The sequence below is a fragment of the Vulpes vulpes genome, chromosome 15 (assembly GCF_048418805.1).
Source record: "Vulpes vulpes isolate BD-2025 chromosome 15, VulVul3, whole genome shotgun sequence".
NCBI classification, from domain to species: domain Eukaryota; kingdom Metazoa; phylum Chordata; class Mammalia; order Carnivora; family Canidae; genus Vulpes; species Vulpes vulpes.
Window position 1 is genome coordinate 104561257 of NC_132794.1, and position 26253 is coordinate 104587509.

General features: G+C 45.3%; 1 protein-coding gene across 1 annotated transcript; it reads left to right on the plus strand.

Moving 5' to 3' along the window:
- Positions 1–9525: 9525 nt before the first annotated feature.
- PNLIPRP1 (pancreatic lipase related protein 1) lies at positions 9526–24777 on the plus strand. Its single transcript, XM_025995963.2, has 13 exons — positions 9526–9565; positions 9666–9714; positions 10297–10451; positions 10977–11102; positions 12939–13073; positions 14106–14214; positions 15854–15973; positions 16073–16192; positions 17643–17761; positions 18517–18646; positions 20595–20703; positions 21487–21654; positions 24652–24777. The coding sequence occupies exons 2-13, from the start codon at positions 9666–9668 to the stop codon at positions 24713–24715; spliced, it is 1404 nt and encodes a 467-aa protein (XP_025851748.1). The 5' UTR covers positions 9526–9565; the 3' UTR covers positions 24716–24777.
- Positions 24778–26253: the final 1476 nt, after the last annotated feature.

Consider the following 26253-nt stretch of genomic DNA (forward strand, 5'->3'; position numbering starts at 1 on the left):
GAAGCAGTTTGCAAATTGCTTTAATTGTTTCAGGGAAGTTGTTTTCTTAAATCATTTACCTATATCTGATCTCAGTAAATTTTTAGGAAATATTTCTATTTCTAGAGGCCCTTTAGGTGGGAGTTTGATATCCATTGAAAGGATGAACCAGTCCATGTATAAATGATTCACTTTGAGTCTGTGATGTTTAACCTATTTCTTGCAGGACTTTCTTTCTTTTTTTCAAGGTTAGATGTTAAAAACTGATTGCATCAACTCTGTGGTTCATCCTGCTCTGAAAGGGTCTTTCAGAAAGCAACTGACTGCCCCTTCTGTATTGTTTTTTTTTTCCCTAACATATGCATTCTGCTTACAGTGTGCCCTGCATTATTCTAAGCGCTTTATGCGCATTACTCAGTTAATTCTGACAATACACTATAAAGTCGGTGCTCTTATCCCCATTTTCATGGGAAGCAGCTGCAGCACAGAGTGTTCACAACTTGCCCCAGGTCACAGACTATTTCTTAGCGGATCTAGGTTTTCCCAAGGGCATCACGATGTAAAATTTTTCATGTGTCCCTCTTGGTCGACTGGACTCTTCAGTGGCCTTCGGCCAGCCTCACCATTCCTGCTCCAGGATGCTAGGATTCATCACTGTGTTGTGTAACAGCTGCTGAGGTTCAAGACTCTGCAAAGGCATTTCTTCTTTTCCCAAATGCCCCGGGACTCTTGTGCACAAATACATGTATGTGCACATGTGCACACACACCCACCTTATAATCAAAGAGAGGGTGGGAGAAATATACAAAGGGGACCTCTCAAGTGATAGCAAGTAAAAAATTAACACGTTTTTGTCTACTATCTACATAGCTGTGAGCAAGGCCTTGAAATCCCAAAACACCTCGAGACTAACATATGGTACTATGATAAGGGTTTATAGGGATACTCATTGCAGATAATAGGGTGAATGTTTGCCTAAAAGGAGACAGACTATGGGAGGGTGCTGCATGGTGAGTAAATTAGCTGGTATTTCCTGAATAGGTGTAGTCACCCAAATAAAAATTTATTCCCTAACCCTGGGGCAGACCCAACTTGAACCACTGTAGACAGCAGTGCTAACTCAAGAGCACTGAGAATTCCCAGTTTCTGACTTCATGGCAATTGCACATTTGACCCATTGTGCTCCCAGGGCCCTCATCTCCTAGGGCTATCTGCTCTCACCTCGATTTTCCTGTCTCCTAATTTAAACAAGTCACTTATGTGGTGATAAGTCCTAGAAGGTTTGTGGAGATGGAGGAGTGTAACTTTTGAAGCAACACAAGCAACTTGCCCCTGGAAACCCCACTGGTCACTTTTCTGCAGGCTCCCCATCTGTCCTACTGCCTAAAAATGTCCTCTCAACTTCTTTAGACATCTCTTTGATTTTTACCCCACTCCCAAACTCCTGAGCATTCCTTGTGTAGAGGGACTTAGCTATGCCATGGTTTTCTAGGATTAGAGACCACACTTTGGGTGCCTTGTCCCCTCTAGTCAAAGTGGATCCCCATAGAATGTTCTCCTAAATAAAGGCAGTCCTGCCCTAAGAGGAATTCTGACTCCAACTGTTAAGATAACGATTTCTTACCTCTACTTTTTAGACATCATTTGAATCCAAACTAACTTATGTATCCCTCCTCAAAAGATTCAAAATTATTCTTTTCAGCTTAAGATGCAAAGACAACAGCAAAAAAAAAAAAAAAATAGCTGAAAAGGGAATCCACTTTATGGTATGAATTACATAAATTTATACCCAACAAACAGTTCACTTTGGCACACATGCACAGACACGTATCACACACATACACGCTCTAAGTAGTGAATCATATTCAGGCCTAGTGTAGGTTTCATGTAAGGTTTACTGCCAACTTCTCTGCTCTAAAGTACAGATGAGACTTTAGTCAGGGGTGGCTAAATATTGTCTCTAGTGTTAGCCTGAACTTTTCTCTCTCAACTGCTTGTCCTTGTCTGTTTCTATGCCTGTGTCAGTGGGGTCTTCTGAGAAGCAGAACCCAAGATGGGATCAGACATGCAAAAAATGTTTTCAGGGAAATGTCTGTGAAGAATAAAAGAGGAGAAAGCGAGAGTTGATAGGGAAAACCATCATACTGCAATGCAGGTCAAACACTCATGAGAGGAGAAAGGGAAGGAAAGATGGGGTTGTACGAGTCTCAGGCCTCAGCAAAGTTCTGAGAAAGTCTTGGCCAGGTTCACAGAAAGTCCCCAGATGAAGGTGGCCCTTTGCAGGAATCTTACTTCAGCAGGAGTGGATGGGATCCGGTACCTATGCTATGCTCAGTCGTTGGCTTCGGGCAGCTGGCAGAAGTGTGGCCTCTGCAAGAGTGCCATGGTGGGCCAGTGTATGGCATACAGGCTATCCGTCATCTCTGCTCCTGCAGCAGGTTCTCTTAAAGGAATCTGAATGGCACACCGCTGTGGCCACCACAGGGTCTCATCTTGTTCCCTTTTAGGTCTCTCTGGAAGTGATGCCAGCTTGGTCACTTCCTCATTAAAACTGAAATTGAGTATGTTGCTTAATTTAACAAACATTCATGGAATCTCTATAACCATACTCCAGACATTGCTCTTGGTACTAAGGATGTGAAATAAATAATATATTCTTCACCCTCCCAGGAACTTATCATCTGATAAGGGAACTGGACAGTGAACCAGTTATGAAGCAGGATTAAGAGGTATAAGGTACTTTGAGAAGACTGAGGAGTTGGTGTTACTTTGAGGAGAGAGGTTGAGGGATTAGGGAGGACAGAGAAAGGCTTCTTAAAGTAGGTAACATGGGGGGTCCAGACTCTGGGGCCCAATGCTCCTCAAGTGGCACCAGGGTCTGTGTGGCCTCAGACTTTTCCTTATTACCCAGCCCATAGGAACCAATGGCTTTGGAAAGGACTTGAGAAGTCTGACCTACACTCAAAAGCTGAGTTCATGTGCTACCAATAGACCATCTCTGATAGAAGAAAAAAAAAGGGATCCCTGGGTGGTGCAGCAGTTTAGCGCCTGCCTTTGGCCCAGGGCGCGATCCTGGAGAGCCAGGATCGAATCCCACGTCGGGCTCCTGGTGCATGGAGCCTGCTTCTCCCTCTGCCTGTGTCTCTGCCTCTCTCTCTCTCTGTGTGTGTGACTATCATAAATAAATAAAAATTAAAAAAAAAAAAGAAGAAGAAAAAAAAAAGAAGTCAAGAGTTGGCCAATGGATAAGGCAAAGTCTTAAACCCACTTCCATTACAACAACACACAGGGACAAGTTCTTCCAGTACAGAGAATATTTAAAAATGTGGTTCCATTGAGTGTGTGTGAGTGTCCTGGCCATGGGGAAAACCTAGAAAACAGTTTTCTCAGGACAAAAACCTCTTTGAACTTAAAGGACTCTGAAAATCCCATTTGAACCAACCCCACTCCCCCCCCCCCGCCCCCAAATTCAGAATACTGTTCTCTTACAAGATGACAAGGTATCTGTATATTCTGAACTTGAGACTGAAGGAGAAAACAAGGACAGAGCGGATTGGCTGGACAAAAGCAGCTATTTGGCTCCGTCTGGACATGTGGAAATGGCAGATGATAGCTGGCCACTTCAGCCTCTACTTTGTGACCTTCAAGGAGCCATACACAAGGGAGACAAGAGAGCTGTCTAGTAGAAATGAAGTCACAGTTTTAAAAAAGATCCATAGATTTGTGTGCATATGAATCCTGCCTAATTCGTTGAAGCCGACTGAGAAGTTCATGCAGTATATTTCAGTTGTCACTGTTATTAAACAAAAGCTTTCTATCTGCTGCAGAATGAATTAATTAGTCTAAGAGACTTTAAAGACCTCCATTTTGCCAGGGGATTAGTCCGATTTAATCCCCCAGGACATTTAATAGGAGCCAGTGCATTAGAACGCAGTGTCTATTGACAGATGTGAGAGTTTCCTCACTGTCTTAGGAGAGAATATGCCCTCATCTGATGCTTTGTGCCCCAAAATGGCACCAGTGAACTCAATGAGAACTACTCTCTCCAAATCTCTGGCCTGGCTGAGCAGAGTTCCTGTACCACTTAGCCACTGCTGCAAAACACACCTGCCACCCAAGTCAATGGCTTTAAACACTAGGTATACATTAGTGCTCATGAATTTCCAGGTTAGCTGGATGTTTCTTCTGTTCTTGGCTAGATTCACTCACATGTCTTTGGTCAGAGTGAGTTGAGTCATCAGTGCTAATCTTGGCTGGGTCTCTCACAGACTTGGTGTTGGGTGGCTTTGAGCTGATCCAAGATGTTGCTGCATTCACATTTAATGACAAATCAAGTCACACATCTGGCCCAGGTAACAAGTGTCGGGAAAGAGACTCCCATTGTTAATGGGAAGAGCTGCAAGATCACCTGCGAAGAGCATGCGCACAGAAGGGAAGGAGGTGAAGAACTGTGGCCATTTTCACCCTCCATCTCACCATCCCTAGCTTGTCTTTCTGGCCCTTCTGACCCCTGTGGGGTCAGACGGGTTTTCCTAGCAATGGGTCAGGCTGACCTTGTCTCTAGACTGCCTTATCCTCACAGCTATTGTCAGAAGTGAGGGCACCTTTTTCGTTCATTTGCTTTTGACTTTTGTGGAAAGCAGAGTGTTCCAGTAGAGTACATGTTGTCTTAAACAACTGATGCGTATCTACACAGAGCTGCTTCTTCTTACCTTAAAACAACACAAGTGTCCTGATCAGGTTTTCTGATCAGGCAATCAAGCCTCCATAGTCATCATTCACTCTTGATAATTCATAGAGATCATGACTGTAAGGCCTGACAAACACAAACAATACTTAAAAAAAAAAAAGTTGTTTTAGGGACACCTGGGCGGCTCAGCAATTGAGAGTCTGCCTTCAACTCAGGGTGTGATGGTGGGATCCGGGATCAAGTCCTACATCAAGCTCTTTGCAGGGAGCCTGCTTCTCTCTCTGCCTGTGTCTCTGCCTCTCTCTCAGTGTGTCTCTCGTGAATAAATTAAATCTTTAAAAAAAGCAAAGCTGCCCCCATACAATACTTTTAAAGAAATCTCCCATCTATTATCACTGAGCCACTAACTGCTCTTTTGTACAAAACAAGAAGAGCCAGCTGATTTACGATTGTTATTACTTCAGAACCACACACCTCTTCTGGTGGTTGCCCAGCTCACAACTTCACCTCCATGTCTGGGTGCACAGGGGATCCCCTTGCCCAGGAACACCCAAGAGGATGCATATCCCATTGCTAATTAATTGAGGGACAGCCTTTGACCTAACCAAGCCAATTGGTAAATAAAAATTCTGGGCTCACAAGCACAGTCTGCAACAGTATCAGGTCCAGGGCAGAGAGGATCGGAGGACAACCTGCTGAGGTCTCTAGGGTGGTTCCATTGGTGAGGGGGGTGGGGGGCTTCCCTAGGTCTCATGGTTTAACAACTTATGGATTCCATGAGAAGCCGCAATATTTTTCCAATAAATCTCTCCTCTAAAAAAAAAAAAATTAGCTAGTCAGAATTTATTTGTGTTGCTTACCACCAAAAGAACCATGACCAGCATACCTCCAAAAGTAGACTGTTCAAATAGCTCATGGTCTCTATTTCACTACTGTTTTAAGGGTGGGGTGGGGAGGGATCCCTGAGTGGCGCAGGGGTTTGGCGCCTGCCTTTGGCCCAGGGCGCGATCCTGGAGACCTGGGATGGAATCCCACGTCGGGCTCCCAGTGTATGGAGCCTGCTTCTCCCTCTGCCTGTGTCTCTGTCTCTCTCTCTCTCTGTATGACTATCATAAATAAATAAAAAATAAATAAAATAAAAAGGGTGGGGTGGGGAGATTAGCCAACATACACAAGGACTTTTGATAATGAGACCTGAGGCAGCAACCTCTATCAGTACGTTAAATGTACATGTCTTTTCACCCTTAAATTCCACTTGTAGGAATTTATCCCACAGATATGCCGTCCTTCCAGATGACAAATGTCTAAGAATATTCACTGAGGCATTGCTTTTAGCAGTAAAAGATTGAAAACGATCAAATGTTCATCAGAAGAGGATTGATTGGGGCTCCTAGCTGGATCAGTGGGTGAGCGTCTGCCTTTGGCTCAGGTCATGATCTCGGGTCCTGGGACCGAGTCCCACATCAGGGTCCCTGCGGGGAGCCTGCTTCTCCCTCTGCCTATGTCTCTACCTCTCTCTGTGTCTCTCATGAATAAGTACGTAAAGCTTCTAAAAAAGAAGAAGAAGAAGAAGAAGAAGAAGAGGACTAATTAAGTAAATATCCAAGTGTCAGAATATTATGCAGCTGGAAAAAATATTGGAACAGATCTATATGCACTGACAAGGAATGATTTTCAGGACCATGGTTAATTTTTCAGAATCCGCTTGCAAAATAGTGTGCAGTACATACTAACCATTTATATTTTTGTTTATTTATCTTTATTTTTTAAATTTATTTATTTATTTGAGGGAGAGAGAAAGTGAGCATGCAAGCATGCACATGTATGAGCAGAGAGAGGGGAGGGGCAGAGGGAGAGAAAGAGAGAGAATTCCAGACTCCACACTGAGTAGAGGGCCCAAAGCGGGGTTTGATCTCACGACCCTGAGATCATGATCTGAGCTGAAACCAACAGTCTGTTGCTTAACCAACTGAACCACCCAGGCACCCCAACCTTTATATTTTTTAGTAAAATATAATGTATATATACATATCTCTGGAAGGACACACAAAGAGCTAGTAAAGGAAGCACTTTATACCATATCAGATGTGTAGGAACATGCATTACCCATTTACAAACATGAGCGAAATAAAGTTTTTTAAGAAAGAAAACTACTCTCTGAATGACTGTGCTCCTATCTTCCAGGTCAGGAGCCCACACTGGCTGACCAGACCCATGTGGCTGCTGCAGATTAAACCCTACCCTCCTGTCCTGCTTGGAGAATTTCTCCATCAACTCTGATCATCCTGAGGTGGTTTCAAACATCGAATCCACGGGGCAGGGCCTTTCCCTTGGGGTGAGCATGGAGCCCAAAGATGAACTGGCAGTGAGGTGAGGTGAGCTTCTAGGGAACAGGCTTGGGGGACTGACCCTCAGGCAAATCATGGCACATCCTGTGATGACTGTTTTCCCTAAATCTAATCAAATATTTCTATTCTCACTGCTCATCTGAAGACTGACATCTCTTTCTTTCCCCTCCTTTGAACGTTGTCCTATCACCCTTCCCTAGCCCTGAATTTCACTCTCAGAATAAGGATAAAATGCCAATGAACTCCATTTGTGTGTATATTCATCCTTTCAATAATTCATAACCACTTCAGTGCCAGGCATGGTCCTAGAGGCTGGAGGTAGAGCAGTGGCCCAAACAGATAAGGTCTCTGTCCCTCTGTCCTCATGAAAATGCATTCCAAGGTGGGAAAAGTGATTGCAGAAAAAAAAAAAAAAACCCAAACACACAGATAATCAAGATAAATAATTCTAACCCGTGACAAATGATCTGAAGGAAACACATAAGGTGCTAGGGGATTGACGTCCAGGGTTGGGTAGGAGGCTGTCAGTGAAAGGGCTTCAGGGATGCTCATCAGTGGCCTCACTAAAGAGGTGACATTTGAACTAACTGTTGAATGACAAGAAGGAGCCAGCCCAGTGAAAGTCTAGGGAGGAGAGTTTTAAGACATGGAAATAGTAAGTGCAAAGGCCCTGAGATAGGAAAGGATTTGGCATGTTTGATGAAGGTCAATGAGGCCAATGTGGAGGGTAAAGAGAAAAGGTCCAAGAGGCAGAGAGGGTCATCTGACATCTCCTACCAACCAATTTACCTATTCATCCACCATTAGAGTATCATGAATCTCTTCACTACAATGTCAAAGAGAAGCATAGACAACTTTGACTTGCCCACAGTCTGTAAATTGCTACAGCACTTTCCTAGACCACATGAGCTGATTTCCAAAGTTTAAATATCTTTTTGCTTAGGTCAACCACATGACACAAGTCTGCCGCCGTGGGGGAAAATTTATTTTCTACTTCAACTTGTTCTCTGTAGGTATCTCCCTTATTCTCTGTGGTTGAGCTTCAACAACTCTGATAGACAACTTGTTCAGATTAACTGAATGTTCAGCAAATCCTTATTTCATACTGGTCTGAATTCAAATCCCACCTCGTCACTCATTTCCTGTGTGACTTTATCAGAGTTAAGCAATTTACGTATCTCTCTGTACTTCAGTTTCCACACCCATAAAGGGGGACAAATAATGGTACCTGCTTCGTGGGGTTGTTGTAAGATGTAAATTCGGTAATAGGGGTTACAGGGTGATGGGCACCGAGGGGTGCACTTGGCAGGATGAGCACTGGGTGTTATGCTAAATGTTAGCAAACTGAACTCCAATAAAAAAAAATAAAAAACAAATTCGGTAATAGGTGCCAAGTGCTCTGTCTGCACCCAGTAAGCCTCAGTGGCTATTGGCTGCTATTCTTTACAACCCCAGGGAAGGTCCTCTGCATTTCAACAGGAAGGCTGTCTTCCAGAATTTTGGTTATTCAGGCATGAACTTTGACTTTGATGCATATTTAATTCAGGAAACACAGACGGGGGGCACTGTGGGATAGAGAACCAGTGGTGTTTGCCACGTGAAGGCTTATCTGCCTGTGGTGTGAACTGGCCGGGCTGCTCACAGATGCACGGGTCAGTGGGTCATTCATGACGGCCTCATGGGGGCCTCGTCTCATAGGACAGGTGTGCAACCTTCGGAGAGTCTGGGGAAACTGCACAGACGTGACGTGATCTGATGACGTGGGCTTTTAGAGGCTCTTGAGATTAGCTGTTCAAAATTCTAGTAGGATGATAGAATAACTATTGTTTTAAACCATTATGTTTTATGTTGATTCTTTATCTAGCAATTAATAACTGGAACAGGTAGTTAATGGAGGATTATGGTATAGGCTATTTGGGGGCTGAGGAATCTGTCTCCAAAGCTCATGTGCTTGGATATTAGACTGCCAGAAAGAGAGAGAGACAGACAGACAGAGACAGAGACAGAGAGAGAGGACAGACAGAGAGACAGTGAAAAGAGATTTTCTTGATCAGAACTTTCAGCTTTTGGAGGGCATTTCCACCTATTCTTTTTTTATTTTATTTTATTTTTTATTATTTTTATTTTTATTTATTTATTTTTATTTCCACCTATTCCAAGTAAGAAATACTACCCTCCATTATTGGCTTTTGCTGCTGTCTTCATACTGGAACTTGTAAACTATTTGATGATAAAATAGAAAATGGGAAAGAGGGGCCTCATTGGCTCAGAATTACATGCACAGGTACATCAGTACAAAGGTAGGGATCTTTTACCTCCTTTTAATCAAGCATTCTTTCATCTTCCCAGACTGTGGGAAGATCTGACTACTATAATTAGTCTTGTTTTGTGTATTTGAGCAGATTACAATATTAAGTGCACACAGCCTGTTCTATCATCACCTGCTGTTTCCTTGAAGCGGCCTCCAAATGATAAGGCTCCAGTATAAAAAAAAAAAAGGCCTGGGTACTTGATTGAAAGGGAGGGAAGGCCCAGAACATCCCACAGGGTAAGTCACCTCTTCTGTCCTCCCACCAGGGTTGAAGCAGATAGCCTTGAATTCTTGAGGGTCTGTGCTCATTGACTGAGAATGTCCGAATTTATTGTAGATGATGAGCATCTGGACAATCGCGCTGTTTCTGCTGGGAGCAGCCAAAGGTAGGAAACGTCACACCGGCCCCTTGGGAAGGACTTAAATACAGTATCTCAGCACTGGCCAGAAAGAGCCTTACCTGTGGCAGGGCTTTCAACAGGTCCGGACAACTCTGAGGTTCCAGAGAGAGGGAGGCGGGTGCTGGCACTCTGCCCAGGGAGAGAAGGCATTTTGAGGGGGACCCACTTCAGAGTATCTCCCCTCTGGCCTGTCTTCATCTCCAGGCTCTAGGCTAGACTTTTCTAGGTAAAGCATTAAACACCTGCCTGGGTTAACAGATTGGCTCATCAGTGACTATCATATTAGTTAAATAAATATATCCGAATTGCTGGGGATGGGACACCGCTTCTTAGTTCTGATGGTGGCTCTGAGTGGTGGCACAGCTGGGGTCTCTATGGGAAGCAATGGGACTGGTCCCAGATCAGAAGGTGCACTGGGGGTAAGAAGAGAGTTTGTAGGGAGAGGCAGGGTGTCTCCATTGTCTTCAGACTGTCCCCAGGCAGGGAAGTGAGGACCTGAACGGCTGTGACCTCCCAGGGCCCAGCCTGGGGAGCTAAGCCGTGAGCAGAGTCATCCTTTCTCTACAGCAAAGGAAGTTTGCTATGAACAAATCGGATGCTTTTCTGACGCGGAGCCCTGGGCCGGGACAGCAATCAGGCCTCTGAAAGTTCTCCCCTGGAGCCCCGAGAGAATCGGCACCCGCTTCCTGCTCTACACCAACCAGAACCCAAACAACTTTCAAGTGAGACCTCTGTCATTTTAGTGCCATTGTGACTGGGTGAAGGGTTGTGCCCACCCCCAGGCTAGAGGCTCCTTGTCTCTGTACCCTCCTCCTCCTCCATGCTCTGTCCCGCCTTACCCTCCAGCTGCCCCCCTAGCCTAGCCAGATCTGGACAGAGTAGGGCTTCTGTGAAATGTTGGCTCAAAAGAATGAATGGTTCGCATTTGCCAAAACCTCTCACTGGTTGTGTGATTCTGGTCTGGGGCAAAGAGCTTGCCATCTACCAAGAAACCTATGGAAGGTAAGATTGTGAACTGTAATCCAGCCCCAGTGGAGGTAGGAACTCCTGACTGGGCGGAGGCGGGGGTGGGATGGGGGTGGGACAGACGGGGAAAAGGAGAGTCAGGGCGGGCTCCATGGAAGAGGTGGCTATTGTGCTGAGCTTTGAAAGATCATGGCATTGGGACAAACAGAGATGGGGAAGGAGAGGCTGGCCTGAGTGGCTGGGCTACAAAATAATGCGACCCTTTCCCACTTTTGTCACAGACTCTCCTTCCCTCTGATCCATCAACGATTGAGGCATCAAATTTTCAAACAGACAAGAAGACCCGGTTCATCATCCATGGCTTCATAGACAAGGGAGAAGAGAACTGGCTGCTGGATATGTGCAAGGTAGGGGCCGGCTCCCAGGCTCACTCATAGTCTGCCCTGCTCCCTGCTCCCTGCTCCCCACTAATACCTCCATCTCCTTTCAGCAAGCACAGCAGATGAGCTTGAAAACACGAAATCCCTATCTAGGAGGTACCTTTATGCAATTAAAATGCCTCTCTTTGCAATACTAAGAATTTACTTCCACACCTCTGGACTACCTTCTAGCCTGAAGCAGTGGCATTTGCTGTGCTGGCACACGTGACCATGATCTTCTGGCTAAGTCAAGGCCAAAGATCTGCTTCCATTTTTAGGGAGGGCACTTTGTTTACCAGTAAATGAGGGATTATGTTATTTTTGTTCAAGCTTCTTCTACATCCCTGAGATGATGTGTTGCTACGACCATTTATCTGAGAAACGGAGAACTTAAGATGCACCAGGAGACCAAATGAAAGAATAGAAAGTGCCAAAATTATATGTGATACAGCATCTATTTGTTAGAAGGGCAGACAATAGAGGAACACACACACACATGCACACACACGTGCATAGGCACACACACGTATGCAACATACCATCATCCTTCTTTTTATGTGTACACCGATGCAATCTATTTTTCTGATACCTAAGAATTTACCTGATCAGCCTGCCTTTCCCACACACGTTAATAATTCCCACCTATCATGCCAACAGGGAAAGTTACAAACCTAGACAATTAAAGTCATTCTGCAGGTGGCCTTGATTTACCAGGCTTTTAGCTCTTGCTACCTCTTTGTTCCCCTTATTAAGAAATATCTTTTTTAAAGATTTTATTTATTTATTTGAGGGTGGGTGGAGCAGAGGCAGAGGCAGAGAATCCCAACCAGACTCCGCACTGAGCGTGGAGCTCCAGGTGGGGCACGATCTCATGACCCTGCAATCATGACCTGAGCCAAAACCAAGAGTTGGTCGCTCAACTGACTGAGCCACTGCCACCCAGGTGCCCTTCATTAATAAATATCATAATGGATAAAACTGTAAGACATAATTTACACCCCAAATTCCTCAGGTTTTTAAGAGATTCCTCAGGGTTGCTTTAAAAATAAAGGTCCCAAGAAACAACTCTCGGTCTGTGTGTGTGTGCGATCACACATATTAGTATCACATATGTGAAAAATTCTAAGCGCATGATAAATTCATTGCTCCATTTTAAACTCAAGCTGGTCATATGTCCTCCTTGGAAGAAAGTTTAAGGATATATGAGTTTCTTTGACATCCTAGAAAAAGTCTTCCATTCAGGATTCTTCAATCTCTTTCAAATCAGTGCAGTTTTGTTCTTCGAATATCCACTGGGTGTATTTCCTCCTCAAAACACTGTAAATACTTGACTGTAAAAACTTAGTAAGTGCCCAGAAGCCTGGGATGAAAGCAAGGCCAGTTATTGGCAGCGTTGCCAAGAGTCTATGGCTCAAATCTGTAAGATGGCTAGGGCTCAAGTCCACAAGGTCATTTAGACACTGGTCACTAGAGATGGCACTTGAGACCTTTCCTCTTCAAAATAGGGCTTTTCTGTGGATGCCCTTGATTTCTACCCCCCACCCTCATCAATATTACTGAATCTGGTCAAAGAAAACCAGAAAGTGGCCAGCTTTTAATTCATCTCCAAGCTAGAGCAGGAATGGATTTGCCTTTTCTACAGCCCGCACCCCGAGGACTAACTCCTAACTGACCGCAGGATTCCTAACAAAGCCTAGTGTATCTCAGGCCCCAGCAAGGAAGACACAAAGACAGGTAGTAACTGTTAGCAACCACTTCTGAGCCCTGCCTGGACATGATTTGCTGTGCCCCTGTCATGACATCCTGGTGTCTCTCCAACATCAGAACATGTTCAAGGTCGAGGAGGTGAACTGCATCTGCGTGGACTGGAAGAAAGGTTCCCAAACCTCATATACACAGGCTGCCAACAACGTGCGGGTGGTGGGCGCCCAGGTGGCCCAGATGCTCAGCATGCTCTCGGTGAGTCTGCCGGCTGGGATCCTGCTGAGGTAGGCAGCACCCACTGGTCTCTTTTGGCCAAAGATGCAGCTGGGAGTTATATATTGAAAAAAGATATAGAAAGAATGGGTGTCTGTCCGGGTATTTGCCCTGTTGAAGGTCCTGTTGATGGAGAATTTTGTTTGTCACAATCAATTCAGCTGTTTTTATCTACCCTGGCCTTCCCTTTTGGCTAATTCTTTAAGACCTTAGTCCTTTCAGTGAAGTCACTAACTCTTCATGACTCTATTATGTACTAGATAAAGGCCCCAGCCACTTCTGTCTTCTAGTTAAAGGGTCTGTGGAAGAACTGATTGGTTCTAACTACTTCTGCATCCCTACAAGATTTAAAGCCAGTGGGGTTTGTTCTGGAGGCACTGAAGATCGATGAATGAGTACAAATGGGTGGATACCTCTGAGACTAACATGTGCAAACACTCATAGCTTCATGACATTTGTTTGTTCTCCAATATGGGGAGGACACAGTGTCAGGAGCCCTGCTAAAAGGTCAAGAGGATGCATTCCAGGCCTGGGGGAGCTCACGGTGAAGACTTGCAATGACAACAGAGTGTGGTCAGGGTTCTAATGGGGGGACTACAGGGCTTAATAGGAGCACATGGGGGAGCAGCTAATCCAGGCTGGAGGGCTGGGGAGTGATTAAGGATTTCTCCCAGGGAGAGACATTTAAGTTGAGAGCTGATATCTAGGTTGCGTTGACATGAGCTGGGCAAGTGGTTGGGGAATGGATAGCAAGAGGAAGAGGAGCCCAGAGCAGACCCAGAGATGAGAGATTATGATGTATCTGAGGCCTGAAAGTTCCCAGAGGGTTTTGCAAGAATCTTGAAAAATGGGTGTTGAGTCAGGAAAGTTCTGAGGCCCTTGTAATGAGTTTGGGTTTGATCTCAAGAGTGATGGGAGCCATAGAAGGTGTTCAGCAGAGGCGCAACATTAGATTTGCATGTTATAAAAATCACACCACAAAAATGTTCTGAAAATATAATCTTCCTTCTCCAGGCAAACTACAGCTACTCACCTTCCCAAGTCCAGCTCATTGGCCACAGCCTGGGAGCCCACGTGGCTGGGGAGGCAGGGAGCAGGACTCCAGGTCTGGGCAGGATTACAGGTAAGACCCAAGGGGCAGGCTCCAGATTTTGTCCCCAGTAACCCCAGAACACGGTGCAAGCCTGCTGCCCAGCTAGAAGCTGGCCCAAAGTAGTCTGTGACCTCGCTGTGGTGGAGCTGGTTAGAGCCCGCACAGGACATTTTAGGAAGACTCCAAGAGGCCCATCCTTGTGGAAGAAGGGGTAGTGCTTTAATTCTCCTTTGCTTCCATTTGCTTCTTCCACTTTTGTCCCCATCCTTCCTCTCTAGATCCATGTTTCCTGAAAGTTTGGGTCATTCAGCAGAACGGGGCACCCAGGGAAACAGAGAGGAAGGCTAGTGTGAACATGAGCAAACATAATTAAGAGTCCACATTGTTATTCCCTTCTCCTTTCTCTTTGAAATCAAGGGCAGGGTGGAACATGAAAATCACACATCCATTGCCTCTGCTGGTAGAGGAAACCCAGCCACCAGTCCTGCAGGTCATTCTCTTAACCCAAGCAAAGCCTTTAACGTGTAACAGCAGCAACAGAATGTATCTATATATCATCATAATAATGTAATGCTATTATCATTATTATAGTAAGCATAGATTAAGTGCCTACTTATCCCAAATACTATGCCAAGTGCTTTACATTTTCTCATTTCATCCCCAGAACTGAAGAAACAGGTTCAGGAAACTGGGTAACTGGCCCCAAATCATGGCGGAACTGAGATTCAAACCCAGTTCTGCTGTCATGTGGCTCAAGCTTCTAAGACCTCTTACTCTTATTTTCAACAGACAATTATGTTCATGCCTTTTCAACTGCTCTGGCCAGATGGCTATTCATAAATTCAGGAGCCCTGCCAAGAAGGAGGAAATAATAATCATCAATATTTTACTTAAACTCCCATGATAATATGCCAGGCACTGTGCTAAAAGCTATATTTGTAATCTCATTTAATCTTATTATAACCATATTATTACCCAGATTTTATAAATGGGGAAACCAAGGCGCACACACACCAAGAAGGTTGAGTGATTTGCCCAAGGTCAAGCAACTTGCCCAAGAAATAGCTGAATAGGGAGTTAGAGCCAGGCTGCCCAGTTCCAGAATCTGTGTTCTTAATTATGATACCATACTGCTTTGTCCGTTTTTCCTTCAAACTTGAGAAAAGGAAAAGAATGTTAAAGAAGAAAGATATGCAAGTAAATGGGAGAAAATAATGTGGAGAAAAAAATCCTTGGTCAAATTTATGTTATCTTTTCTTTAAAGGTTTTATTTACTTATTCATGAAAGGCACAGAGAGAGAGAGAGGCAGAGACATAGGCAGAGGGAGAAGCAGGCTCCCTCTGGGGAGCCCAGTGCAGGACTTGATCCCAGGACCCTGGTCAGACAGGCAGACACTCAACCACTGAGCCACCCAGGTGCCCTGGTCAGACAAATTTAAATCTCTTGGATCACCTGCCCTTCTTTATCCATGCCTCTGGAGCTCTCCTCTGAGGAGCAACATTGAAACTCTATACCCCATATACAATTTGCAGGGCCATGGCATTTCAGAACTTCAGAGTATAGCATCCCTTGAGTTGTGCAATGCAGAACCCGAACAACTGTACACTGTGGTCCTGCTGGTACCTATAGCCAAGTCTATTAGTCTACAGCACTGATCATCTCTTTTAGGGTTGGATCCTGTGGAAGCAAGTTTCCAGGGCACTCCTGAAGAAGTTCGACTTGATCCCACTGATGCTGACTTTGTTGATGTGATTCACACAGATGCAGCTCCCCTGATCCCATTCCTGGGTGAGCCCAATGATGCTTTAGTTGCAAACACGTGCAATAATGTTTGAACCAAAAGAGCCCTGTGTGCTGAAAAGCTCATTGCTGCTCCAAACATTTCAGGTTTTGGAACAAGCCAACAGATGGGTCACCTTGACTTCTTCCCCAATGGTGGAGAGGAAATGCCAGGATGCAAGAAGAATGCCCTGTCACAGATCGTGGACCTAGATGGCATTTGGGAAGGTAAAGCCTGAGCAGAATAGGGCGTCACTTCCCTGGGGTGAGCAGTATCTTCTGCATAAAAAACTTCAAAAATGAAAACACATCACTCTTTAAAAATAGATGATTCCCCCTTCTGGATCTTACTTCTGAAAAAATATGCCTGCATATTATTTGTTATATCTTCAATCTACTGATTTTATACTTCCTTAAAACACAGTCATGGGTGTCCTAGACTGTACAAGCAACAAAGAATGACAAAACTCTTGCTTAAAGCCATTACTCCAGCAACCAACTGGTAGCTACCTAATGGAGAAAAGAAATACCATACAAGTAAATATCCTGGCTCTAAGAATTTTTCTGCCAATTCTCCCTCGTGAGTCAGTGATATTGTTTAAGCTCATGTAACTGGGTTCAATTCTATAGCCAAAAAGAGAATGTTCACCAGTCATTCCATGGCAAAGCCATTTGCACAATGAGAGTCACTACTCCTTTATGTTGGGTCAGGATAAGAAACTATCACCGGTAGGGAAGGCTACACAGAGACTGTGCTATTCGATGTGATTATTCTTCATTGTTGGTGGAGCACACCTAGGGAGGAGGAGCGCCTTCAGATACAGATTCTATCTGGTCAAAAGGACAAGGGATAAGGGAACTTTTCAGCCCGATTCATCAGTTGGCACCACACAGATTTAAAACTTTGGTGGTCTGACCAAATGCAATGAGTAATATTTTTATTGAATTGGATCAAAATGGCTCAACAAGAATGGATGCCATCAAAGCAAACATTAAGTATGCCGGTTTATGTGTTTGTCTCTTACAGCCTCAGGTGGGTTTACATGGATAGAGTTGTCCAAAGTCTCCATCAGTAATGGTCGCATCTAGCAGGTGTGCTATGACCTCTGTCACTTGACAGGAACTGTAGGGGCCAAAGATGGCTATCAGCAAAGTCAAGATGCCATGAAAGAGAGAGAAAAGCCATCTAAGGCCACTCGACTCTCCTTTCTATTTGCCTAAACACAGCACGAAGATGTCCTTGCCTTGGTTTTGTCATGTCTGAGAGGTCACGTCACATCTGGCTGTGTCTTCAAGGACCTCCAGCCTGGTGCCTGGGACACAGGATGGCACAAGGCTTAGAGGCATGGGCTCAAGCACCAGATAGGCTTGGCTTCAACTCCCAGTTCTGCCCCTCACTAGCTATAATCTGTACATCTGAGGCTGTAATCTGTATATCATTCTGCACTTAGGGACGGTGAGGATTGCAGGGATAATGCATGTAAAGTACTCAGATCATTGCCCGGCACACAGAAAGCTGCCTCTTTATGTTAGCTGTCATTTATTTTGGACTTACCTTAAATTTACCTTACTTTAAATTTCTGAAAATATGGTTCCACTTTAGAACCTCTCGACATGGAAAGAGAGAAGTCGTTGGCCCCTCAACCACTCGTGCAGACTTCCTTGTTTCTTTCTCCAGGAACTCGGGACTTTGTGGCTTGCAATCACCTGAGAAGTTACAAGTATTACTCAGAGAGCATCCTCAACCCTGATGGATTTGCTTCCTACCCCTGTGCTTCCTACAGGGCCTTTGAATCTGTAAGCTATCGTCCTTCCTTGAGTCCCTCTGTGGGACGGTTGTCCTGCTGTGTTGGGAATTTGCAGTTTCTGACCATCTCTTACTTGTTTTGCATTGCCCTCCAGAGTTTATGATCCTGGGAAACAGAGAGGCAGGAGGTGGCTAAAATTCTAGATAAGTCATGTGGGTGAGGAAATCGCTGGGGCACCAGAAGAATAATCATTTCAATGATCTAGAAAGGTCTCCTGCAGAAGGCAATGTTTGAATCTGGCTTAAAAAATCTAAGAGTTTAGAAGGAAGAGAAGGAGTGCACATTTCTGCTGAGGGCAGAGCAAAACTAGAGCAAGAACAGAAGAACATATGCGAGAAAAATTCATACGCTAGAGAGAAGGAAAGGTGGATGCTCGGGTTCTGGATGCCAGGCTGGGGGTTCAGGCCTCTGAATTGGCCACAGAGTATTTACACCACGGAAATTGGCAAATGCTACACTCAGGGCTTTTTGTCTCAGAGCTGGCTGTCAATCATTCAAGAGCACATTACGTGATGGGAGGTGTCATTGATCTAATGCGGGGCCCAGGCATCAGTATATCCTAACGTGATGTACCTCAGGCTTAGGGGTCCTGTCCTGGGTGAAAGTAAGTTAGAAATCATCTATCTCAATCTCCTTCCTGTTACAGGTGAGGGAACTCAGGCTGTAGAATTGCTCTCCTAGATGTGTGGGTCATAAAAAGATAGATTTACATCTTAGAGCTGGCTCTCTCTCTTTTCTCCTTAGAATAAGTGCTTCCCCTGCCCAGATCAAGGGTGCCCACAGATGGGTCACTATGCTGATAAATTTGCTCTCAAGACAAGTGATGAGACACAGAAATACTTCCTGAACACCGGAGATTCCAGCAATTTTGCTCGTAAGTTTTACTTTGACCCTGCTCACCCATGTCAAGAAAGTTTAGCTTCTGTTAGACAAGAAGGGCTTATCTCTAACCTGAAATATTTGTGAGCACATTCTATCTTAGTGAAATGACACATCTGTCCAAATAATCCTATTGAAGACTCAACTAAGGATTTAGGAAGAGTCTGCATTTCTTCCATTGTGTGATTATAGCATGAAATGAGTAGAAGCATAAATAATGAGATAATAGCAACTTACATATCCTCTGTGGCAATTTTTACCACTGAATTTTTATCATTCCACAGTTCATTATTCTTTTTATTTTTAATATTGTGTCATGCACACCTGTTCTTCTATTCATTCACCAAACATTTATTTGGTACAGCTCTTTGCTGGGCTGAGTCCCTTAAGAAGCACAGTTCCTATTTCTCCATTCCCTCTCTCTGTCCCTCCCTGATGCCTCTGGTAGGGGTCCCTCTCTGGTGGAGAGTGGGTGGGCATAAGGAAGGGTTGATTTATTTCCAAATTCTTCTGAATCATCTAGGACGTAGAATAGAGACAGGATGCAGTTGGGCCACTCTGTGCCAACCTGCCCTGTGACAATTCCCTAAGAAGTTGCACTAAAAAAGACACTGTGCTTATATAAAGATATAAATATAACATATGTCTTATCTAGGTTTTTAAGTCTGGTTTATTGAGGTACAATTTATATACAGCAAAATTCACCCTCTGTAGTGCAGAGTTCTATGAGTTTTGATAGATGAAGAGCCATGTAACCATGTCTGCAATCCAGATGTAGAACACTTCTAACACTATACATATTTAAAAAAAAAAAAAGGCACTGGTTAATCAATCCTTCTACTGTTGTAGGGATACATAAAATGCTGGCCCATATTTTAAAACAACAAGTTAAACATTCAAAAACCACATATTCATTCCTCAACCAACACTTACTTATGAACCACAGACTATGCTAGACACTGGAGCTACAGGGATGAGCAAGACACTCCATGTGTGAAATGTACACCCCAGCAGAGAAAGCAGAAACTGAGCAAGCAGCTAGTGTGCCTGGGCTTGGTGGGTTGCTTCTGTGGCACTCTGGGACCGAGGACCTGACCCTGCCCAGACGAAGGGGCAGGGGCAATATCTCTGAGGACATGAAAGCCAAGTAGGAGTTAGACAGATGATGTGTGTGGGTATTTATGTACATATGTGTGTGGGTATGTGCATGTGTGTGTGCTTGTGTGCATGTGTTTATGTGGGGGGGGTGTGGTTATATGTGTCTAGGTTGTATGCATATGTCTATATGTATGTGAGTATATGTATGTGTGAGTATGTGGTTATATGTGTGTAGGTTGTATGCACCTGTGCTCATGGGCACAGACAGTACCCCTGGTATAGATTTGGGTAACAACTGGGTCCCACTATGTTCTGGACACCACCCAGGGTACTGGGGATGCACAGATAGGACACAGACCCTGCTCTGGTGCTCGCAGGACTGCACTCTTGAGCCACCTTTCCAAAGATGGGAACAAGCCCTTGTCCCTTCTCTTTTCATCTTATCTCACAGTGTGGTGCCCCTAGAGTGGAGCTGTCCCACAGAACTTTCTGCAATGATGGAAATATCCTCTGTTGTCCAATACAGTAGCCAGTAGCCACATGTGGCAATGTAGCACTTGAAATGTGGCTGGTACAACTGAAGAATTACTTTTTGGTCTTACTTAATTTGGATTTAAATTTAAGCAGCCACATGTGGGTAGTGGTCCTTTTACTGGGCAGTGCAGATCCAGAGGGGATACTACTAGATACATACTTCTCCTTATAGCCTGGTTTGAGTTGTAGATTAACAGGTAGGATTTCTCATACTTTGATGCCTCAATGTAAGATATGGAGACAGGATTCTGAAGTTTGGGTCAACTGGTTTGTGCATGAGTCAATTGAACTCTTTTCTATCCCCTGTACAGGCTGGAGATACGGGGTTTCTATAACATTTTCTGGGAAAACAGCTACTGGTCAGGCTAAAGTTGCGTTGTTTGGAAGTAAGGGAAATACTCATCAATTCAACATCTTCAAGTAAGTTCCCTTTTTCAGCATCACATCTCACTAAATGCTATACATGGCCTTCAAATCGATGTACTGAAATGCTTATCATCTCCTTATCAATTGATTTAAAATTATTTACTTTATGTGATAAAGTCAATTTCAGACTTCTGCTGACAATTTTCTTTTCTAAATTATAAATCCACACATTTAGATTTTTCTCTTTCAATAGATCCATTTTTAAAAATGGATTTTTAGAAGAATATATCTAATATTACCCCAGGTGTCATGTTTCCTGATTAGTATAGTAACACATGCTGGTTTTGTTAAACTAAGTAGATAACTTATTACTAGACAAATAATTCCTCCCAGAAAAAAAATAATATCAAAGAATTTAAAAAAATATTTTATTTATTCATGAGAGACCCAGAGAGAGAGGCAGAGACACAGGCAGAGGGAGAAGCAGGCTCTCTGTGGAAGTCTGTTGTGGGACTCGAACCCAGGATCCTGGGATCGCCACCTGAGCCAAAGGCAGACAGATACTCAACCGCTGAGCCACCCAGGCATCCCTATGGAGGAATTATATAGTTTTCTATATGAATATTTTGAGTAGAAATTAACTTGAGTTTGAGAAAACAATATTCAAATAATAGTGTCAGGCTGCTGGCATAGAGCTGGCTTCTCTGTTTCTCCATCCTTTGAGAATTAATTTAGAAAAATGATCTCATTAATCTCAATAGAAAAAGGTGGTATGGCCTTAACTGCCATTGGAACTTGTTTCTATGCATGAGAATGTTTCTATCTCTTTATTTCAAGGGGGATTCTCAAACCAGGCTCTACTCATTCCAATGAGTTTGATGCAAAGCTTGATGTTGGAACAATTGAGAAAGTCAAATTTCTTTGGAATAACAACGTGGTAAACCCAACCTTTCCCAAAGTGGGTGCAGCCAAGATCACCGTGCAAAAGGGAGAGGAGAAAACAGTGTATGTATATCTTTGCTGGATTGTGTCTAAGGATGTTGGTAGAGATTGGTGCTTGTATTGGAAACTCACCCCAGAAAGTTAGTCATGGCTCAGCCAGAAAAGCCAAGACAATCTATCCATCATGGGCAAACAAGCAACTGATAGACAGCATAAAGCATTTCTATTAAGTGGTCTCAGCCTTATCTGAGAAGGATACAGATGGTATCACCCTGTCTTCAAGGAAAACTAAGGAAGAAAAATGAGAAAGAGAGAAAGAAATAATTTCTGAGAGTATAAGGTTATAAGTATGAGCTAGAGCGTAGCTGCCTTTTAAAGAGGGGAAGATCACAAAATTTCAGGGTAATAAAAAAAAGCAATTTCAGCAAAAGATATAAAATCTGAGATAGGACAGGAGAGAGCTGAGTTAGCTATCCTTGTAGGATCTTTAGCTTGACTTTCAAAGTCCTTTGCTGTGGCAGCTGGAGGGATGTGGGCACAGTGACCCGATGGGGGTAGAGCTAATGTCCCCAAGGCTGGGACCAGAATTGTGGTCAGCAGAACCCTCCTGGGGTGGCTTTGTGGAAAGGGATCTGGGAACACGGTCACTGATGGTCTTGGGATTTGGGAGGTTAGATGAGGTTGCTAAACTCGGGCCTCAGAGAATGGGACTCCCCTAGGAAGGGAGGGTGGGTTGGTCAACCTCCTGGCTGCATCTCAGGTTGGATGACCCCTGTGAGGTCCTCCAACTCCCTATGAGTCGGGGAGGACAGAGGGGCTGGCCCAGCCAGGTGGTGAGCAGAATGAGGATCTCTCAGCTAGAGCAGAGCACTGAGGGAGCCAGTGGAGAGCCCTCTACAGGCTGTGCGTGCAGCCAGGGCCTCCCTGTCCACCCCCATCAGAGGACAATGAGCCTCTAAAGTCAGTGCCCAGGGCCCCAGTCGGAATTGGACCATGGCCTGAATCCTGGGATTGTGTGGTTAAAAAGGTGTCAGAAAAAGATGGTATCATTAAAGCCTTAAAAATGCAGAGTGTTCCCAAGAGATGACTTGCTCACAGGCAGATCTGAAGAAGGACACAGATACAAGACCAAATCAGGGCATTGTAACTTCCAGGTTTTCAAAGGAAAGGCCGTGACTTTATGCACTTTCTAAAAATGGAGCAGAATGTACTCAGGGCCACCCGTGAGGCCCTGAGTCCACCAGCTGCCATCTGAACCCTCCAGTGGCCTGAGTCCCTGAGTCCTTTCTTCCCCTGCCTGTCAACTGCCCAGGAAATCTATCTTAAGAGAAGCTAGATGTTGGACATCAGATGTTTAAGATAGAGTCAGATCAAAATCATCATCAAACATCACAAACTAGTATGGGGAGTAAAAAAAGCTGAATTTGTCAAATTACTCAAATATTTTGCTGTTAGGAATACGGCTAGTAAGCACATTTAAAAAAAATAATCATCGTCATTGGGAGGCAACAGAAAATCAAGCTTTTAATCCAAGCGCTTCTCAGATACCCTTCAAATTCTTCTAGTTGCCCCGTTAAGGTCGCAAGTCCCGCTAAGGAGCCTGCTGACTAGAATTCCTCCCCAGTGACATGACATCAAAAGATAAATGTAGTTCTCACTCTCTTCGTTTCTTTCCCACTCCCAGCATCTTCTTCCCTCTTTCCTCTCTGACTTTATAAACTACCTACTGTATGTCTACAAAATGGTAGGGGACGCAAAGGCAGATCCTGCTGTTGAAAAGTTAGCGTGTTAACTGTTGAGCTCAACTGGACCTAAAGCTCACGTGCAAAGGCAAAGGACTCACCTAAGGAGTGTGGCTGGAGAGAAAGGCAGGGAGCCAGGGGGCCGGGTGTGGAGGTGGTGATGAGAGGAGGCCACGAGGATCTCCTGGGCTGAGGGATTTCCACCGGGAAGAATGTGAGCAGCAGCAATGGGCTTGATGTGTGAGGGGCAGGGGGCACCCAGACCACAGATGGCAGGGCTCAAGGTGCAATAGGATTGGAGACAGGGTTAGAGCAGCTAGGAAAGACAAATGAGGTACAAAAGGGACCATGGTGAAGATGAGGATGAAAGCCTGACAAAGCCTCAGAGATCAAAGATCATGAGGCCCAAGAAGTTCGTGGTTCTTGGAATAATAATAGTGATGATAGCCCCTTATATCTGCATTGGTTTTTTTAAAAAAATCAATTTACAAAGCTTTTTTACATTTACCATCATGAGATGTTGCATTATTAACATGGGATTCTCAGCAATCACAAGAGGGAACCATGCCCTCTCCTACAAATGAAGACACGGATGCTCAGAGAGACTCAAGTAATCCCTGGTAGGCGGGGGGTGGAGCCCAAAGAGAAAGATTCACAGACTCCAGGTGTGGAAGGCAAGGTCCAGGGAGGTGTGAAGTGTGACTCTGCCCTGGACAATGTGGACTGTGGCATCGGATAGACCTGTATTTGCACCTTCTTCCATTTACTGAGAGCCCGTTGTGCCTCAGCTTGTCCTCCTATAATGTGGGGGCTCGTAGCAATAGCTCCTCTCACATGTGTTGTGAGGATGAGTCTGCACAAGTGGGTCAGTTAGTGCCAGGGCCGGGGCGAGTCAGAGCCCAATTTACTGTAGCCAGTAGAAGGTTCAGTCCCGTCTCCAGAGTGGCTCAGGCCAGAGCGAGCCCTTCTGTAAACCAGTGTGCGGTGCTCCAGGAGGGCCCGCGGGTCCTTGTGGAGAAGGAGGCCAGTGAGAGGTCTTGTCACTGTCTCACGGCCCAACGGTCCTGTCAGCCTGAGGCCCCAGAGACCAGGGCTGCTCTGAGCAACAGCCGACAGGGGACCTTGTGGCAGACACCAGCCACCTGCCTGTCTCACTGGAAGCGCCAAGGCAATCGGTCCTCCAGGAACAGGGTCAGGCGGCGACCCCAGTGTTTCCCTCATTCCTTGTGAATTGTAAACCAGCCATTACCGTCTCTTAACGACTCACAACTCTACGTAAAGCTCACAACACTTACAAAGCTCTCGTTTTGGTCTGCAGGCACAGCTTCTGCAGCGAAAGCACCGTGAGGGAGGATGTTCTGCTCACCCTCACGCCCTGTTAACGTCCAGGCGCAACCCGGCCACTGTGTTAACGGCAATAAAAACCACTGATGCATCTACCCACTCCCACGTCTGTCGCTGCTGTCAGCTGACCTCTGGGGGGACATCTGGGAACAGATCATTTAAATAAGTTCTGAGTGTTTCCAGGCTTTTGGGTTTCTTGCTATGACTCTGACCACACACGCACTTCTTCTCACCTTCTGTGGCCTTCATGTTCACTGTCTGCTCCTCACCTCAGGGGGTGGCATAGAACCGCTGGAGTATGGGCTTCCAGGGGCCTCGGCAGGGCCTTTAGCCCTGATCCTCATCTTACAGGTGAGAAAAGGGAGGCCCAGGGAGGGGGAGGCAAGCATTCGAGTACTGAGTGAGTCAGGGTCCCTTGAGGACTGAGGGCCCATTCCCCTGACTCTGGTTCTAGAGCTCATCCCTGACTCTGATCACCCTGAGGGATCGTGGAAAGGCCGTGCTACGATGTGGCCTCTCTGCGATGATGAAACCACTTGTAGTCCTGTCTCTGGTGGCCTATTTGCTGTGCACTGACAGGCTCCCGGCCCCTACTCTTCCTGGGCTCCAGTAGGTGCCATCCCCACACTGCGCTCAGCACTGAGGAGGGATGGCTTCGGAGAGGAACGCCTGGCACTGGCCCCTGCTGAGGAGGGACTTTTCAGTCATCCAATCAGCTGGGGCCACCAGGGCACTCTCAACCAATCAGACATGCCATGAGCCCCACCCACACAGGTATTCTTCACCTGGAAGTAGAGGGTGTCCTTCAAGGTGGCCCAGCCCATCCCATAAGCAGTTCCTGGAGCTTTGCAGGCCCAGAAAGGTCACCACCTCCCCTAAGTGACTCCCCTTTTGGTCACCAGGCCTCACATCACATCACAACAGTTTTGGTGCCTTGGACTCTGCTCCTCACCATTGGTGGCACGTCAAGTGGTGATTGAGCTTCAAACTTGAATGTGACTGGACTCCAGATTGTTCCTTGAAAGCAGCTCCTGGGGTAAGGATTAAGGAAATGACTGTAGTCAGGGTCTCACAGTGAAGGGCACAAGGTCAGTGGTCAATCATGGTGTCATTGATTGACCATTCATTCATTCATCATGAATGAATGAATCATTCATTCATTGAGGGTATTGAAGAGGGTATTGAAGATGTTGGTGGTGGTAGGGGGACTTGCAGGAAGGACCTTGGGTCAGGACACTGAGCAGGAGAGCACAAGGCCTGGGGCTGAGGCCCCTTTGCCACGGCTTTGCCCAGCACTGGCCCTGAACCCACACCCTGAGCAAGGAAGCACCATGTTGGCAGAAGAGCTCAATCAGTGGAATGCAGACTCTGCAAACACCACCAAATGCCAGCTCTGCACCACCTTCTAGAACCTGAGGAAGCAGAAGACTTGAATTCAGTCCCAGAGGTGTGCACACTCATAAGGGAGCCCAGCACCTAGATAAACACCACCATGCCACCTGATAGCGCAAAAAAGAAGCATGTCCCAGGACAGGGCGGTCCAGGAGAGGGACAACCAAGATGAAGAAGGCTCTAG